This window comes from Colletotrichum siamense, assembly GCF_013390195.1.
Source record: "Colletotrichum siamense strain Cg363 chromosome Unknown KSG_Cg363_contig04, whole genome shotgun sequence".
In the NCBI taxonomy this organism is placed as follows: Eukaryota; Fungi; Ascomycota; class Sordariomycetes; order Glomerellales; family Glomerellaceae; genus Colletotrichum; species Colletotrichum siamense.
The window spans coordinates 219,082-236,927 of record NW_023501017.1 but is presented as its reverse complement, the minus strand read 5'-3'; the positions used below and the strand labels follow the sequence as shown (position 1 = coordinate 236,927).

The following is a 17,846-nucleotide window of genomic DNA, read 5'->3' as shown; positions in this document are numbered from 1 at the left end:
TCTCCTCATGATGTCAACCCGGCCAACTCGGCAGGCCCAGACAAACACCGAAGTCTCCTCCCATGCTATGGCGTTGTGCACGATTCTGCCGCCAATGACCGAGGCGGACCATCGTGAGGCTAACATCCATTGGAGATTAGCTTTAGAAGGTAGAAAGGAGGATATATGCTGCAAAATCTCAACAGGTAGGTCCCAGATAGCCGGGCCCTTTTTGCTCACTATGTTGAGAGCTCCTGTGTCGATTTCACTTACCTTACGACGTTTGTGCTGATGTGACGGCATTTTGCGTAAAGTAAAGTGGTTGCTGAAAAGTTAGCCTAAGAGCGATTCTGCTGTTCGGTTTGATCTCTACAAAAGATGTACACTGCATATAACATACCTATGCCGAGTTGTAACGGAGATGTCTGCTGACGAGATAAGAAGCCTTGATAGAACACTTAGAATGAATCTACCTGGGCCCTTCGTAGAAAATGCTGGGTTCAGTGAACGGCGCCACCACGGTAGCGGCACTGTGCCAGTGCTGCCTCCACGGTGGCCACGCAGTGCCTGCCAGAGCGGCGCCAGCGGTGCCAGTGGCTTCTAGAGAGGGCCCCACTTGCCCGCCAGCGCCTTCTTGTAGAGGTTCTCTACCCAACCTGCCAGTTGCCACATACCGTAATTGTAAACCTGTGGCCCGTAATTGTCAAAATTGTGAGTTCGAATTAAGAAAAAAAAAAAAAAAAAAAAAACGAGAAAACCCATGCTCTTGAAGCAGCGCAATACTTTTGAAAAATGCGAATCCAAACAGAAGATGAGCGAGCCAATCAAATAGCACCATTGATACAGCGCCGACGCTGTGGTCCCAAATTGGTATGTGCCTATGGCACGGTGCAGGGAGTCCAGCATTGTTCTAGCGTCTGGAGCGTCGCATCCTTCTGTCCCGCGCCCTGGAAACGATGCCCTTTTGGCGCCGGGGTTCGCCTGGGGTTGATGTCATTTCGGTGCGGTGAAGGACTTGCGGACGAGGGAAGAGAGGAATTGGCTGGCTTGGCAGCCGTTGGCGTTGTTGACAGAGTTAACGCTGGTGTTGGTAATGAAAACTGACCGCTTGGATTGTGTGAATGGGGTCATGATGAGCCAAGTAAACTCGACTGCTTGGCAGAGGGGGTTAGCAGACAATCGTCGGCTCATCTTCACCGGCCGGGTTGACCTTGTTGACCTTGTTTGCTGGGACTGCAGACACGAGATGAACGAGTGAGATGCCAGAGTGATGAATGTTACGCTGGTCCACCGGGGCACATGATCCGAATGGGTCAATTGGGAGCGAGAATCCATGGACGAACGGGACTCTGCCAGTGAGTCGCTTGGATGAGCTCTCGGGCTCAAAAAGGCAGAGATCATCAGGGCTGTCTGTGTTCACTTGCGTTTGCTGGGACGGATGGACGAACAGTCTTAAAGTGAGGTGACACTCGCGAGTGAATTTGATTGATGAGTGAGACACCGATGATGGCCGATTGAACTCACCTCACTCTTCAGTCTGACAAACTCACCAGGCTCTCATATTAGGTAAGTTTCTGATTTCCCTTCCACTAAATATTATGTAAGGCCTCTGAAGTTCAGACCAACATGAGCAATGTCAAGAAGAAGGTGATTGAAGCATGATGTAGAGTTGGAGAGCCAGCTATTCGACACCCACTCTTCTCTGTCTCCTCTCCACGTGAGACGTCATCTGATTAAACGGCTTCGCAGCATCGTTCAGCCGCTCCACGTGCGAACGGAATGGTTTCCGGTGAACACCTAATCCTGATGGGAATCTCGATCCCAGATTCCCCATCTCGATTTTGATACTCATCGCCCTTTTCCGCATGGGCTCCTGCGGCGCCGTGACACAGGCTGACCCCGTTTCACTCACGCAGCCAATTAACACGCGACTCTGCGGAAACGGTGCATCCTCCAGTTCGATCTCGATGCAACAGTGACAGAAGATAAAGATTTACGTCACGCGCAGATGGGGAAGGGCCCGTCTGGAACGGTGGGATTGAAAAAGCATCCTGTTGCACCGTGTGTCCACTGCTTCGTGGGACGAGCCAGGCCTGGACCTTTTTGAAGAAGAAATCGATACAAGACCCCCAACAGTCGATTCCAATTCATTTCCTTCGTCCTTGGCCATTGAGAACCTCCTTTCCTTCCTCATCCAAAACATGGTCTTTCTGCCGTGACGAACGACTACATGGCCAGCAACCGTTGCTACCGGGAGATCCGTCCCGCTTTTGAATCCGACGCTATTCCCACCTCGCCTACGTCACCGCGCAATCCACACAATGCATCGTCACCACGATCTGACCAGAAACCCGCCCGGCGCAATGTCTGGGTAGCTTGCGAGAGTTGCAAGAAGCGCAAAACCAAAGTTCGCTTCCCCAATACCCCTCATTGAACCTCCTCGTTGAAGACATCGCGCACTAATCTGCTCGTCTCCGACAAGTGCTCCGCCGACCGTCCAAAATGCTCTCAATGCACGAGTCGTGGATTCGACTGTCGGTACACCGCCGACCCCTCTGAGTCGCGCAGCGCCTCAATGAAAAGGAAGTTTACCGAACTAGAGCGCCAGAATGACTGCCTGAACGGCTTCTTTCGCGCAATCCGGTCCATGCCCGAGTTCCAGGCCCATGAGGTGCTCAGAAGAATCCGGTCGGGCGCCTCTGCTGAGGACGTCCTTCGTGAGGTTGAGGGAGGGGTACTGCTCTTGCAGCTCTACGATCGGCCCGAAAGAAAGCATCGGGATTCTCGTTGTGACATTGCCAGCATCACGACGATGCCAACCGGTGCAACCGAACCCGCCAGTGCGACGAAACCCACGGGTCTTCTCACGCCAGATAATTCTTTCGAGTCGGTTTCGCCCCAGCTCCACTGGGACAGTAGATCTGCCTCACTCAGCCATAAGCAGGCCGGGGATGAGGGGGTGGCAGGATACAGGTCCGCATCCAAGAAACGGTATTTTAACCAAGGATGCTAAACGCCGCGCGTAGAGCACATCATTGTGTTTCTGTAAGTCCCGATGACATGCTTACCGCCCCAATTGATTGTTCACAAGTTTCTTACAAAATTCACCAGGCGCTTCTTGAAAAGATGCGCTCGTTCCACGCCGAAGCCATAGAGCTTGGTGTCTGGATGGATTTTGGGTCTGATTGGGACGTGCGGTCACACATCGTGATGCGGGCTTGTGACCAGAATATGTGAGGGCTTACTGAGACAGGTTTACTGGGTGGCCGAAATTTGCGCTGAGAATGATGCGTCTTGGGAAAGTAGAGGAGGAGGCAATCAAGACCGAAATCCACTTTAGTTATTCGTATACCCAGTATGGATGACACTCCCAGAGAGTTGAGGTTTCTAGCTAAGAAGAGGGCATGGGCAGCAGAATCAGTCAACGAAAACAAAGTAGCGGGTATGGGAGGGGCATGAAAGGCGGCTCGGCGTTCGGTCAATGCAATAAAGATTGCTTGAGACGATAACAACCTGATATACTATGATCAAACCCGAGGGTGAATGCATGGGATATATATACACACTGTTGCTGGAGGCCTCATACTATCTATCAGACCCCCTTAGTCCTCACTCTCGTACCTTCCAGCGTCGGCTTGGATTATCATCTTAAAAAGCTCAATGTCATTCCTCGCGTCAGCTGCACTCGTCTTTGGCTGCTTGCCATTCACGACGCAATCATAGAAGTCCAGGAACTCTGTTGTGTACGGATCAACGTACGTCTTTCGAACCTTGCGCTCCTGAAAACCGGCGTCGCCGATGAGTTCCCGGATCGTCATCGTGACTGGCAAGCCCTTCACGTAGGGAGTGTCGAAATCAACGCGAACAATCTTCTCTGGCGAATAGACCTCAATATGGGCGTCAAACTGAGGGACTTTGCTGAATCCAGACTCGTAAGTGACGGGGAAGTCGTCGTATCTGAACAGGGCGGCGAAGATTCCAGGGAAGGAAAGGTGCGCACCGGCCACGCTCTTTGGCATGCCGATGATCTCTCTCATGGCGGACAGGTCGTGAGTTCCGAGACTACGAGTCTGTTAGTGTCGTTACGACATTGCGACGTTCGTACATACCCTCCCAAGAGTCGCAGCATCAATTTCGACTGGGGCGTTGCTGGAACCCCAAACTCGTTGACCAGGGCCTGCTCAAAGATGTCCTTCTCATTGCTCTCACGGTCCTGGGTATCAGCGGCGCTGAAGTCGTTGAACTTTTGCGGGAATGTGCCGGACTGGTCGACAAAGGTCGAATTGGGCCCAATAATATCTCTCACTCTGGCGTACTGAATCTTCTCCATGCCGCCAACCTCCTTGACAGCGTCCGTGAAGGCGGTAGCGAAGCGGCGCATGGTGCCGACCATGATCATTCCCTTTGACTTCTTCTCTGTCTCCACAAGAAGATCAATGTCGCGGAAGCAGAGCGCCGCTGGCTTCTCGAGTAGGCAGTACTTGTCGTTTTGAAGAGCCAGGATGCCGTGCTTGACGTGGTAGGCGTCGGCGTTGGCAATCACCACGACATCAACGTCGGGCGAGGAGCAGAGTTCGGCGGCATCATTGGTTGTCTTCGGCGCTCCACCCTGGACCTTTCTGGCGCAGTGTTGGAGAGCTTGCTGAGAGATATCGCAGAGGTATGTTGTTTGGAAGTACTGAGAAAGGAAGTTGATGTTGGGGATGTGCGCGACCTGGGTGATTTCACCACAGCCAATGATGCCGACCTTGAGGATCCGTTGGGCGGCCATGATGAAGGGCTTAGTGGGTTGAAAGGGGTCCAATTGGTTGATCGACTAGCTCTCCTAATGATCCCAGTCGTAAATTCCCGGAATATTTGGATGTGACTGGCAAACAGGGTTAGACGATAAGAGTTGAGGCGGTCGTTGGGCACACTTTAAGTAGTGATGCTATCGTCAATAGTGTGGGAGCCGATGCAGGCGAATCTTTCTGATTGCGTTTGATATCTTCAAAACCCCTCCGAAGAGCCTCAATATGACATATGCATGTGGGAATGGACCAAAGGATGATCCGTCTCGTCGTTGTCGTCCAATGACTTGCCAGAAGCCGCTGGGGAAACTGTGGACTGTCTCCGCCGACACTCCCCGAGACAACGCCGTGGCTTGCGGAGTGTCGGGCCCGAGCCACAATTGCCGATTTGGTCGAAATGGGCCGGGGAGTATCGGAGCTGATGGATGCCGAACCCTTACCCGGAGCTATCCTGGCTTCCGACTTCCAGATATCTTGGCACCCGAGTTCCGGCTCCCGTTTTACCCCATGGGGAGATTGTCTGGGGTAGGATGGAACCGTGGAGACGCGCCGAGAGTCTCGAACCTCGGTGGCTGGGAAACGTGATGTTGGTTAAGGCGGACGGGGGCATAGTTAGCGAGCAGTTAAATGGCATGGTTCCCCTCTTGTTCATGGAGTTTGAATCACTGAGTTGGACGTCCTGCAGTCGCTTGTCTCCTCGGCCGAAATTGCTCGCATCTGGTCGCGACGATCTTGCTGGAGAAAATTCTGCAAATATCTCCCACTTTCGGTAAAGACATCCTAGGTCATGGGCGTCTTCGGGAAAAAGAAGGAGACGGAGCTTGCTGTTGGTTCAGCACTCGCAGCTGTGAGTTCGCGACATCATCCTTTGTGGCCGAGCACTCTCATTGACGCGAGACTTCTAGGTCCTTCCAGCGAACCCGAAACCATGGTACCGAACATCGCATTTGCTTAAACTGAATCTCTGCCTACTTGTTCCCCTATTTTCTTCGGCTTCAGTTGGCTATGATGGTACGAAATCAACCGATGTCTCGCGATTTGAGGACGCAAGCTAACCTCGATGCAGGCTCGATGATGAATGGTCTCCAAACCCTGCCTCAATGGCGTGGGTTCTTTGGAAACCCCGAGGGTGCGGTCCTTGGTCTCATGAATGCGGTCTACCCGCTCGGTAAAGTCGTCGCTCTGTTCTTCGTCACCTATATCTCTGATCGCTGGGGTCGCAAACTGCCTCTCGGCATTGGGTTGGTAGCTTGTATCGGATTTGCTATCCTCCAGGGACTGTCTCCCTCTCTGGCAAGCTTTGTTACTGCAAGAGCTCTTCTCGGCTTTTTCACTACATTCATCAGCCAGCCAAGCCCCATCATCATCACCGAGTTGGCCTACCCGCCCCAGCGAGGCAAGGTCACGGCGCTTTACAACACTTTCTTGTAAGTCAGACTGCCGCAGACCTTCGTTGGCAGATTATTGACATACTTCAAGCTACTTCGGATCTATCTTTGCTGCGTGGTGCACATACGGGACCTTCAAGAATCCTACAGCGTGGAGCTGGAGAATTCCATCTCTGTTGCAAGGTGCCATTCCGGTTATTCAGCTGCTCGGTCTCTTCTTCCTACCAGAGTCACCTCGGTAAGCTCAAGACTGACGCGTTAAAACCTGTCGATCACAACTGACGATCACCACGCGTAGCTGGCTCATGAGCCGGGGTCGCAAAGACGAAGCCCGAAAGGTCTTTGCAGACTACCATGCCGGCGGAGACCTTAACAACCCTCTTGTCGAATTCGAAATGCGCGAAGTCGAGCAAACCCTCAATGCCGAAGCTGAAGCCATGTCGCAATCCTCCTGGCTTGAGCTTGTGCGAACTCCTGCGAACCGCAAACGGACCCTCCTTGCAGTGATCGTCGGCTTCTTCAGTCAATGGGTAGGTGGTTTTCTGTAATGATACTCATCGCAATTTGCTAACCCTGTGCAGAACGGTGTGGCTGTGGTTTCATACTACTTGACGCTTGTCCTCAACACGATCGGCATAACTGAAGTCAAGGACCAGACTCTTATCAACGGACTGCTGCAGATTTTCAACTGGATCATTTCTACTTTCCTCGGAGCCCTCATGGTTGATCGTCTCGGACGCCGCCCGTTGTTCCTCATCTCCACAGGAGGCATGCTTGCCAGCTATATCATTTGGACCGGCCTGACGTCCTACTTCGTGACGAGTAAAAACGAGGCGACTGGAAGAGCTGTTGTGGGATTCATCTTCATCTTCTACTTCTTCTACGATATTGCATGGACGCCACTCTTGCAAGCATACCCGGTCGAAATCTTCCCATACACTCTGCGTGGCCGTGGCCTCTCGGTCACATACATCACCGCGTTCACTGGTCTCATCATTGGCAACCAGGTCAACCCCATCGCGATGAAGTCGATAGCTTGGAAGTACTACATCGTGTTTTGCTGTATTCTTGGGCTGTTGTTGGGCCTTATTTGGTTCCTGTTCCCTGAGACCAAGGGCCACACACTCGAGGAAATCAGAGAGGTCTTCGAGGGCAAGCCTGAGGGCAAGGAGAAGGATATCGAGGGAGCGGATGTCGATGAGGTGACGAAGGAGGGAAGAGTGAAACAGATTGAGTTGGCATGATTTTGGAACAAGCTTCAAAGCTGAAGGTCGATGAACCCAAGGCGGGGAAGAAGCTATGAGGCTGAGAAAGATATGACATGGTCTTCACGCTGGCTCCCCTGACTGGCCCTCATCCAGCGCCATTTCAGAGACCAGACACACGTACAGATGGCTCCCGAGCCATGTTTATTCTGCTTCTTTCAGTTCACCTTGTGTCTCTCGACTCTCTGCTGCTGTGAAAATTCTTTTTCTTGTCCTCCATCCTTTTTTTCGCCAAATTTGCTGGTCCTCTACACAATTCTTTCGACGCGCTTTCCATCAAATTCGACCCTCAACCATCCCTTTCCACACCCAAAACGCCCACCAGCTGACAATAAAGCGAGAAAACCACAATGGCTGGCTACGGAAACGACAAGGCTCCGGGAGGCGAGCGCCAGGGTAAGGAGAACAATCACAAGGGCAGTCGCAGAGAGAAGGGCGCCCTGGACGATGGCCAGGACGAGAATCCTGGAGACGGCGAAAAGCATGTCACTGCAGAGGAGATGACTGCCCAGATCTCCAACACGATCAAAAGATTCCCTTTCAACGGCGCGCCTCGAACCCGTCATGCTCTCTTCCTCCTCCAGACGCTCAACAGCAATGACTCCAGGGGCAAGTACATCAAGCTGTATTCACAGCAGCGGATGCTGCGAGGCCTCGTCAACGATGAAGTCCCGAGCCGCGAGAAAATGATGTTCGGTTGTGACCGTCACGATAATTATCTTTGGTACGCGGCAATTTTGCTTCACGTCAAGGACATCGACGGTGGCAACCAAGAACCTCAAGACCTTACTCAGGAATGGAAGGACAGCAATCATGTCATGCCGTTGGTCCTTCGTCTTCGCGACATCCTCAGCGGTTCCAACAGTCCTCACCCAACGAGGTTCCCCAAAGCTGCAGAATCTGGCAACAAGACTGACGAGACCGGAAAGCTCAAGCCAACCAAAAGAGCCCGTGAGAAGGACGACCAGGCCAAGCCGCCTGCCAAGAAGGCACATCGCTCGAAAGCACAGGCCAGAGACATGACGGAAAAGGACGAAGAGGAGGACGAGAGAACCGAGCTTGAGGCTGCTCGACGGGAGTCTCACATGGGTGCCAACGCCCGCCCAGCCCAGCCCCTACCGTACGCAGGCCCCAGGAACTCTGTCGGAAACGACATTCAGCCTGAGACCACCGGCGTCATTCGCCCTCCGCGCTATGTGGACCCTCAGGTCCTTCAACTCAACAGTCTTCGGCCTACCAACGTCCTCCGTCAGGTACTATCACCTTCCTGACCATGATGTACATCGCTGACTCCTTTCAAAGGCCAATAACGGCCCTCTGTCTATGCAACACGACCTTGGAATCTACGATAATGCCCAAGAACTCTCTGCCCACGATCCGTTCTTCGGCTTCGGACCGGCTTCGTCGAACCAAGCTGGCGACACCCAACAGTTCGACGGCTCTCTGCACGGCCTTTACCAACAGCCTCATGCCCAGCACAATAACATCGCCGACGCCTCAGATACGGCTCGGTTGATGAGATCTGGCGCCCTGTACTACGGACGCGAGATTGTTGCGAGCTCTCAGTCAGGTTCTGAGCCCGTCCGCTATGTCGGCGATCTGCGACCAAGCCATGCAGACAATTCTGCAAGCACCCCTTTCCCTGACCATGAACAAACCACGATGGACTTCACCGACGGCTTCTCGCAGCAAGTAGGAGACACACCTTCCGTCCCCAACCCAGGCAACGAAGAGGATCCTACGGTCACCTTCTCCTACCCTCCTGGCACCGAAAAGATCTTTGATGATTTCTTCGACTACCCGAAGTACAGGGATGACCATGCAGGCCACTAAAGATAACATTGAGCTGGTTTCTCCGTCCGTTTTCCTCTGTTTCCGTCCTCTTATTCCTGTCAATGCCTCGCACAGCGACAGTTGCGATGGTACCAAAAAGTACTTTCTAGTACTAGCATGCGCTGGGAGACCCCGAGAGGATTGTTATAAACGTTCTTCAAGATTGCATTCGACTTTTGTATGTAGAGTAGTTTAATACCAATTGTTTACAGAAACTATCATATGTGCAGACTCCAAACCTTTCTCTTACACCTCATCATGTTCACACAGTCACCACAGCCGCCAATGATGGGCTTGCCCATGCTTTTGTCTCTCTACTAAGTACAGACAGGGCTCGTAGAAGGCTTGGATACGGCGTTGGATGGGTTCGTCTGTCCACAACCATTCACAACGCCGAGGGTGGTATCGTCAACCGCAGCATTGTAAGCAGCACCGCAGTTGGGATCGCTTGTCGAATGTTGTCAGCATCTTGGGCCAGCTTACACGAGACGAATACGAGAAGCTTACCTTGCACCGCCGCTAGCGCTGTTGAAGTAGGAGCAGATGTCATGAGAGAAGCAGTCTTGAGTGTACGCATTGCCCAAAGAAGCACCAGTGCAGCCAGCACCGCAGCGACCGTTGCAAGAATAGCTATGAACAACCATGTAAGTAAACAATGATAAGTTACCAGAGAAAGACTTGACTTACTCTCCGGAGCCGGAAGGGTTAGTGCCATAGTTGCTACCGACCACGCCGGTAAAAGTGCATGATTTGCCGGCACTGTTCGTCCATCTGGCGGTTGCAGTAGCCCCTACCTTCAGGCAAGTTATGGCCCTCTTGCTGTGCTCGAGGGGCGCTGGTGAAGGAATGGCGATCGCCAACAGGGGCAGAGCCAGAAGAAAGGAGAGTTGGGGCAACATTGCTGAACAGGATCTGCGGGGGATAGCGAAAATCAATAATGGAAGCTCGGTGCCTTTGATTGGCAACGAGAAGCATCTACAACAAGCTTATATACCGTCTACATCGTCCAAGACGTCCCCCATGACCACGGTTTAGATGAGCCTCAATTCGCCGACCATCATGCCTTCGAGATACCGAGGTGTCGGAGCACAACTCCGTTGGGAAACTTTGTCGTCTCTGGATATTGGTTGACAGCCATCTGGCGAGTCAAACTGGGAGCTCGTCGAATAGAATCTGGGGTCCCTGCAATGACGCGATCACTCGTCATCGGCAAAGGCCTGTTAAAGGTAAGGTCCCGGAGAATTTTGCGGAGAAATATGCCAGGGCGGCAGAGTGGTGATCTCCCGCGCTGACGGCTCGGCTCTTGAGTTGTATTACGGAGAGCAGTTTTTTTTTAAAGCAGAACTCCTGCAGAGATGTTCCCAAGCTCGAGAAGGTAGAATATACCATGCCAGCATCCTTGTGCCTGCATGGCAAACAGCGTCCAGCTTTCATGTTGCGACTCATGACCATTTCAATTCGCGACCAAGAGGCCCACCATCTGTTCCGTTCTCTTCAGTCATTCTCCTTTCTCTCGTTATATCTATCGGTTCTGTCTGCAGCTACGATTTCTCGAGTGCCTGTTCAGGAGCGAGGTTAGCCTCGACAAGAGGGAAAAGATTGCGGCATGCTTACCTGGGCAAACTTGCTCCATTTGCGGATACGTTCGCCAAAGAATACTAACATCCACGGGACGATGCCGAGTGCAGTTGCGATACCTCCTAAGAGCCCACCTGTGCGCTTTTCTCCAAGGTTTTGGAAGAGTATAGTGGTAATGAGAGGAAAGGTTCCGCCCATAATATTTCGGCAGAACGATTGAGCGGCCAGCGCAGATGACGCATACGGCCCGTAGGTATCGGCAATGTAGTTGAAAGTTGCCAGATAGACGGAGTAGATGCCGATAGTCGCGATACCTATAGCCACAGCCGGCACAGCATGATGTATCTCAGGCCGTGAAGGGAAGCCGAAAAGGAACAGTCAAATTGGAAGTAAAAGAGTCGTTATGCAGGTGAAGTAAAGTCGAGACTCAGGGACGTCGACTGGAAAGTGGCGCCTCATGAAAGTCCAGAAGTTGGAGTGTGCATATGTCGGGTCTGCCGGTTCACCTTGCCATTGAGATACATGCAGGAGGCTTTCTAGCCAGATGCACAGAATCGTCGCGATCGTACCACCTACGATTAGGCTGGAGAACGCTGGGCTTGATCCGAAAGGAGACATGTTGTAGACACGCTCGTATACGATCGCGATCGACTCGAAGGTAAGAAAGAGAACTGCCCAGGCGAAAGACAGCCACAGCGCAAAGAAGAAGACGACTGGCTCGGTGAATAAAAGACGAAATGGTCGGCAGACAGAAACGGTAATCATATGGCTGATGGAAATTCGGTCCTCATCTTCTTTGACAACCCATCGTATCCTCCTAGGTTGCGAACCTAGGCCTGGTGATGTGCTCCCAACATCTGGCTCGACATGCGGAAAGACGACCCCGTATGCTCCCAGCTGTTCCAGCTCCTCGTACCACTTGTTTAGTGCATTTGCTTTTCTGGACAGAAGCACTGGACCTCGACTCTCGCGCATGAAAACCAACAGCAAGAGAGCTGTTGCCCCTGTCAAGATGGCCATGTGCCAGAATACCCACTCCCAACCAGCTCCAGTTTGCTCATTGCCATGGAAGTGTACGATCGCGGCAGCGGCCATTGGACCTGCCCCGGTTCCCACAATGCCGGCGCCGCTGAAGATAGCCATGGGGGTGTTGCGGTTCTCCTTTGCCCAGAGATCCGTGATGAAGCCCCCTACCATGGTGCTGAAGACGCTAGCTCCCACGCCTGTGAAGAAACGCGCGACCAGCATACCTGCGAGGGAGGTCACTCCCCCACACGCGATTTGGGATGCAGTATAGAGTATGGCACTGGCAGCAAAGACAGGGTATCGGCCGTTGATTTCGGAGAAAGGAGCGAGTACCATTGGTGATATAGCGAAACCGATGGTGAATGTCGTCAATCCGCTTAGGACAGCGAGGTGCGAGGAGTTGAACGCAATTTGCATCAGAGGTATCGGCGGAGCGTAAGCGCCTGCGGTATACGAGGTGAGGAATGTCGCGGTGCAGGCGAGTGTGAGCAGAAGCCATTTTCGAGCCGGAGACCATTCGAGAGGAGAGCTGTACGATTGGAGGTTGGGACGAGGAGGAGTGTTTTCAGGTTGCGATTGTGATTGTAAGACGGGCTCTGGAAGCCTTGTGTCGAATGTGAGATACACATGCTCAATGCGGCTGTCAGGGCCAAGCGAAACTGTCTCCGGGTCGGGTGTGTGTTGGTGAGTTGAATCGACCTGCTCAGTACTGAGAGACCTTTCAATACCCATGACGAATTTAGGTGTCTGAACTCAGACTGTAGCCAGTTCGTGCCGGGGCTTGTGAGAAGGCGTTGAGATGCCAGTGTTGCTGCTGCAAGCCGAAGACCCGACTTACACGCTTCTCTAAAATGTCTGCGAATTACATTCAATATGCGAGACGGTAGTCGGCTGGGCCCGGGCCTGAGGCCTGAATCCTAGCCTAAATCCCGCCTTTACATAAGGGATCAGCTACACTACTTTATAGCTAGCTACGCTTAGTACTTATAGCTAGATTAATTAAGTTATTTTATATAGGTTATAAGCTCTCTAAATACCTAAATCTATTTACTAAATAGTAAAGTTATTCTTAAATAGCTATTAAAACTCTAATTTTATAGTTTAGTAATTATTAAAAAGTAATTAATAAATTACTAAATTATTAGAAGTAATACTTCTAAATAGAGATTATAGTTATTATAATATATATCTTTTATTTATAAAATCTCTTTAACTTTTAAACTACTAAAGTTAATAATTATTTAATATTTATTATAGTTATATAATAATAATTATTTAATAACTATTTAATAATTATATATAATTACTACTTAAACTTTTTTTAAACTACTAAATTAATTAAATAAATTAATATATTTTTAATTAGTAATTTAATTTTTTTTTTTTAGTTTTATTAGAAAGAGATTATTTTAGTTTAGCTTTCTTTCTTTTTTTATAGTAAACTTTATAACTAAAGTAGCTATATAGAAAGTAGCTAGTAAAAGACTAAATTTAAGAAGTTTAATATATAATACTATTTTTAAACTAATTAAAACTATAAACTTTAAGTTATAAGAAATTAATCTTAAGAATACTTTTAAAGTAATAAGATTATTTTTCTATTTAATAAATAAGAAAATATTAAATAGATATAATAGAGATATAGTTTTTAAAGAAAATAAAGTAGTAATAATTAAAGATCTAAGTTTTTTAAATAATCTAATATTTATAAGTTTTATATTTATTAAATAATTACTTATAGAGAAAATCTAATATAATCTCTTAGAAGAAATAATTAATAATAGTTTTTTTATTATAACTTTAGCTTTTTATATCTTTATTAAAACTAGAAAATATATTTAGAAGTTTAATAAGCTAGCTATAAATAAAATCTATAATAATTAGAATAGAATAATTAGAGTTAATTATAATAATATTAAGGATTTTATATAAAATCTTTATTTAACTTTTAATAAACTAAATAGTTTTAATATAAGCTTATTAATTATAGCTTTTATTTATAAACTTATTTAGGGTTTTAAATATTTTAATTAAATTAAAATAGACTTTATAGAGAATAACTTTATTATAGGGATTTAAAGCTATAATAATTTCTTATAAAAACTTTAAAACTTAAATAAAAAGGAATAATATAAGTAAGCTTCTTAAAGTATTAAAGCTTTATTAAATAAGAAGAAGTTTATTATAAAAAAGTAAACTTAAGTACTTAAGTCTAAGAATATTAAGATATAAGATCTTTATATTTTATATAACGTTAAGTATCCTAAAGATTTTTATAAGTATAAAATATATAGCTATTATTATAGAAAGATAACTTTATACTCTAATAAGTATAATAAATACTCTTTTAAGTATTATAAGTATTATACTTTACCTATATAGCGCAGTAGTATGCGCCTAGTAGGCTTATGCGTTACCTAAACGCATAGGCGTTAGTTTAATCCTAGCTATAGGAACCCCTTTTCCTCTCTTCTAATTAGTTAAGGACCCGCTGTAAAATGTAGGTCCCTCTCTCGAGGGACCCACATGCACAGTGGGGCACTAACGGCCTCTAGCTAATTATTATATAGTATTATATGCGCGCTTTGTTTACTTTATCGTGTACTGCGCTTATAGCCTGAGTTTTCTTCCTATAAAGGGTTTCTCAGTAGCGTATAGCTTAGTATTGAGTATTAGTATAGAGTATTAGGGCCTTAAGCCCTATAGTATAGATTAAACAGAGGGGGAAGTACCCTCATACCTACCTCTAAGTATTATACTTTATTATATAATAAATTTAAATATATTAATAGATTATAGATTTAGTAATTAATAATTTAAATATCTACTTTAGTATTTACTTTAGAAAATTAAACTTAAGATAGTATTTTTAAAAACTTTAGTATTAAATAAGATATTAACTAATAATTTAAAGCTTATATAGATACTTTAATAGCTTAAGCTTAAAAGAGGACTTTTTTATTATTCTTAATAGATAACTTTAAAGTATTTAGTTTATATTTTAATTTTTAATTTTATATTAGAAATTTATATAAAGTTAATTATATATAGAGAGTTAAGAAGTAATTAATAAAGAAATTTAAACTTTCTATTTATAGATTTATTAGCTAAACTATTAAAATAGAGATTAATAGTTTCTTTATATATAGTATTATTAAAGAAACTAATAAAGAAGAAAATAATAGCTAAGAAGTATAATTAAACTAATATATTATATTTATAGCTTCTATTAGGAGGATAAACTTTTTTATACTAAATATTAATATTAATAAGTATATCCTTAATAATCTCTCTATTTTTAAGGATTTTTAAGATCTCTTTTAAAGATTAACTATAAACTATATAAGTAGAAAGGATTAAATTAGCTAAGCTATTAGTATAGCTAAAGTAATTATTATTAAGTTAAGTAGTAAAAAAACTACTTTCTAATTATATAATACTTTTTATAAACTTTATAATATAATATAAATTATTAATATTAATCCTTTTTAGAAAATAAGTATCTATTTTAATAGTTTAAATAATACTTTAATTTATAAAGATATATCTAAACCTATTATTAATTTTAAATAAGATATATAAGTTTTTTAGTTTTAAATTTATTCTTCTAACTAGAGTAATAAATTTAGCTCTTTTAAGCTAAATTACTAAACTTTTTATACTTATTTAAAATATCTATTTAGAGAAGTAATTATTACTACTATAAGAGATATTAATATAAACTTTTTTAGAGTACTTCTTATAAAATATAAATATTATATTTACTTTATAGTAAAGTTAATATAGTAACTTAATAATAAATAATAAGAACTACTAATTTAGGCTTTCTAAAAGCTTTAGATTAATTTCTTAAAACTAATATTATAAAGTTTTAGAAATATTATTTATAGTTTTTATATTATAGAAGCTTTTTTAATTTATAAATAGTTCTAAGTATTTAAATTAAAGAAAGAAGTAGCTATTTAGCTATAAAGCTAGTTTCTAAAAAAGATTATAATAATAAATAATATTATTTACTTCTCTAAAGTTATTATAAATAATAATATAGTTTTTTTTAAAATAATAGAACTTTTTATTTAAAAATAAGGTTTCTATTTAGAGATAGTAGTTTCTTACTCTTATTAATAAAATAAGGGGGTAGAAAGTTTTAGTAAAGCTATATAGTAAAAAGTATAAATAATATATATAAAAACTAGCTTTCTTAAGTCTTTTTAACTTTAGTTAATAAAGACTTCTATAGAAGTTAGAAATCTACTATTTAATAGTAAGAGTAATATTAGTCTTTATAAGAAATTAATAAATACTTTTAATATATTTTTTATTATAAAAAAACTATATATATATTACTTTTATTATTAAAGTTATTAAGCTTATATTTATATTTACTTAGATAGCTATCTATATATAAAAGGGTAGAAAATAAGGTTTAAAGCTAAACTTAGAAGATTTATAGGATATAATAGCTTCTATAGTAATATTTTCTATATTTTTATTAAAAAAACTAATAGTATTTAGTAAGTAAAAGATATAATATTTAAGGAAAATAAAAGAGAACTTCCCTTAGTTAAATTTAATAATTTATAGCTAAAAAAAGAGGTTAAACTAAAGATTTATAAGTATAATAATAAATTACTAATAGTAATATATAAAGCTAAGTTTTAGCTTTATATTATAGATATTAAGTTTTATTATTATTATTATTCTATTAAATAAAATTAATAATAAGAAAAACTAAATAATTTATACCTAAAAGAAGTTTAAGATTTAGAGGATAATAATAAATAAAAATAAGAAGATAAGCTTCTTTAAGAATAAAAAGAAATTAGTAATAAGAGAAGTAGTTTATTAACTCTAAATCTAAAACTATATTTATTAGTATTAGATATTAGTATTATAAATATATAAATATAATTAATACTAAAAGAAGTTTCTTCTTTATAGTAATATTCTTTTATTACTCCTCTAGAGTAATATTCTTTTACTACTTTTTTAAAATAGAAATCTCTTATTACTCCTTAGAAATAATAAATATTAGTTAATAATCTATAATAATAATAAGATTTTTTTAATATTTTACTTTAAACTTCTTATTTAATATAAAGAAAATTAAGGAGAAAGCTAAGAAGTAGTAATAGAGGTTCTATTTTTATAAGATTATTAAGAGTAATTATTTCTTTTTTTAATTAAATAACCTAAATATTTAAAACTTAGATACTATATAATATAAAGAAGTTTAATAGGGAATTTAGTAAAATAGGAGCTATAGAAATTAACTTAATTAATAATAAAATAAACTAAGAATTAGTTATTTTTACTTTTTTAATATCTAACTTATTATAAGTTTTTAGCTTAGAGATTTACTTATTTATAACTTTTAAGAAATAGGAAGTAATAAAAAAGAGACCTCTAAAGTTAGCTATTTTTAATACTATAAAGACTTAAGTTAATAGCTTATAGGAGATAGATTATTAATATTTTAAAAAACTCCTAAATAGCTTTAAATATCTCTTAAGTAAATAAGTATATAATAAGAAAGTTATTATAAATAGAAAACTTAATAGAGTTAGAATAAAATAAGTTATTTATAATAACTTTTAAAATAAAGATAATAAAATAGTTTATATTACTATTATTAATCTTATTACTTTATAAATCTTTTTATTAATTATAGTACTTAAAGATTTAAAACTTTACTAAGTTAATATAGTTATAGCTTTTTTAAATACTTTTATAAGAAATTAAAATATCTTTATTACTTAACTTTATAAGTTTAATAATAGATCTAATTAGTTTTATAGATTAAAAAAAGCTCTTTATAGATTAAGAGAATCTCCTCTTCTCTAATATAAGTAAATTATTACTATCTTTAAATAATTAAAGTTCTATTTACTACTAAAAGAACTTTATATTCTTATTAATAAAAATAATATTATAATATTACTTTATATTAATAATATATTTATTATAGTACTTAATATTAAGTAAGC

The 17,846-nt window shown here is 42.6% G+C and overlaps 6 protein-coding genes across 6 annotated transcripts; 3 read left to right on the top strand and 3 right to left on the bottom strand.

The window, feature by feature from the left end:
- Positions 1-2,209: 2,209 nt before the first annotated feature.
- nirA-4 (Nitrogen assimilation transcription factor nirA) lies at positions 2,210-3,216 on the top strand (the record flags this gene model as incomplete). The annotated part of the gene is made up of 4 exons (XM_036637824.1): positions 2,210-2,386; positions 2,462-2,952; positions 3,006-3,024; positions 3,091-3,216. The coding sequence occupies 4 exons, from the start codon at positions 2,210-2,212 to the stop codon at positions 3,214-3,216; spliced, it is 813 nt and encodes a 270-aa protein (XP_036495999.1).
- A 365-nt stretch (positions 3,217-3,581) lies between these two features.
- Positions 3,582-4,750, bottom strand: iolG-0 (Myo-inositol 2-dehydrogenase; the record flags this gene model as incomplete). The annotated part of the gene is made up of 2 exons (XM_036637823.1): positions 3,582-4,041; positions 4,089-4,750. 2 exons carry the CDS (start codon positions 4,748-4,750, stop codon positions 3,582-3,584), a joined length of 1,122 nt encoding a protein of 373 aa, XP_036496001.1.
- Positions 4,751-5,556: 806 nt separating this feature from the next.
- CGCS363_v005973 (Lactose permease) lies at positions 5,557-7,401 on the top strand (the record flags this gene model as incomplete). The annotated part of the gene is made up of 6 exons (XM_036637822.1): positions 5,557-5,616; positions 5,675-5,780; positions 5,836-6,196; positions 6,249-6,395; positions 6,456-6,687; positions 6,739-7,401. The coding sequence occupies 6 exons, from the start codon at positions 5,557-5,559 to the stop codon at positions 7,399-7,401; spliced, it is 1,569 nt and encodes a 522-aa protein (XP_036496015.1).
- A 371-nt stretch (positions 7,402-7,772) lies between these two features.
- CGCS363_v005972 (uncharacterized protein) lies at positions 7,773-9,255 on the top strand (the record flags this gene model as incomplete). Its single annotated transcript, XM_036637821.1, has 2 exons — positions 7,773-8,675; positions 8,725-9,255. The coding sequence occupies 2 exons, from the start codon at positions 7,773-7,775 to the stop codon at positions 9,253-9,255; spliced, it is 1,434 nt and encodes a 477-aa protein (XP_036496016.1).
- Positions 9,256-9,572: 317 nt separating this feature from the next.
- On the bottom strand, positions 9,573-10,154 carry CGCS363_v005971 (uncharacterized protein; the record flags this gene model as incomplete). The annotated part of the gene is made up of 3 exons (XM_036637820.1): positions 9,573-9,702; positions 9,763-9,885; positions 9,943-10,154. 3 exons carry the CDS (start codon positions 10,152-10,154, stop codon positions 9,573-9,575), a joined length of 465 nt encoding a protein of 154 aa, XP_036496008.1.
- Positions 10,155-11,211: 1,057 nt separating this feature from the next.
- On the bottom strand, positions 11,212-12,591 carry prlG-4 (MFS transporter prlG; the record flags this gene model as incomplete). The annotated part of the gene is made up of 1 exon (XM_036637819.1): positions 11,212-12,591. The coding sequence occupies one exon, from the start codon at positions 12,589-12,591 to the stop codon at positions 11,212-11,214; it is 1,380 nt and encodes a 459-aa protein (XP_036496014.1).
- Positions 12,592-17,846: the final 5,255 nt, after the last annotated feature.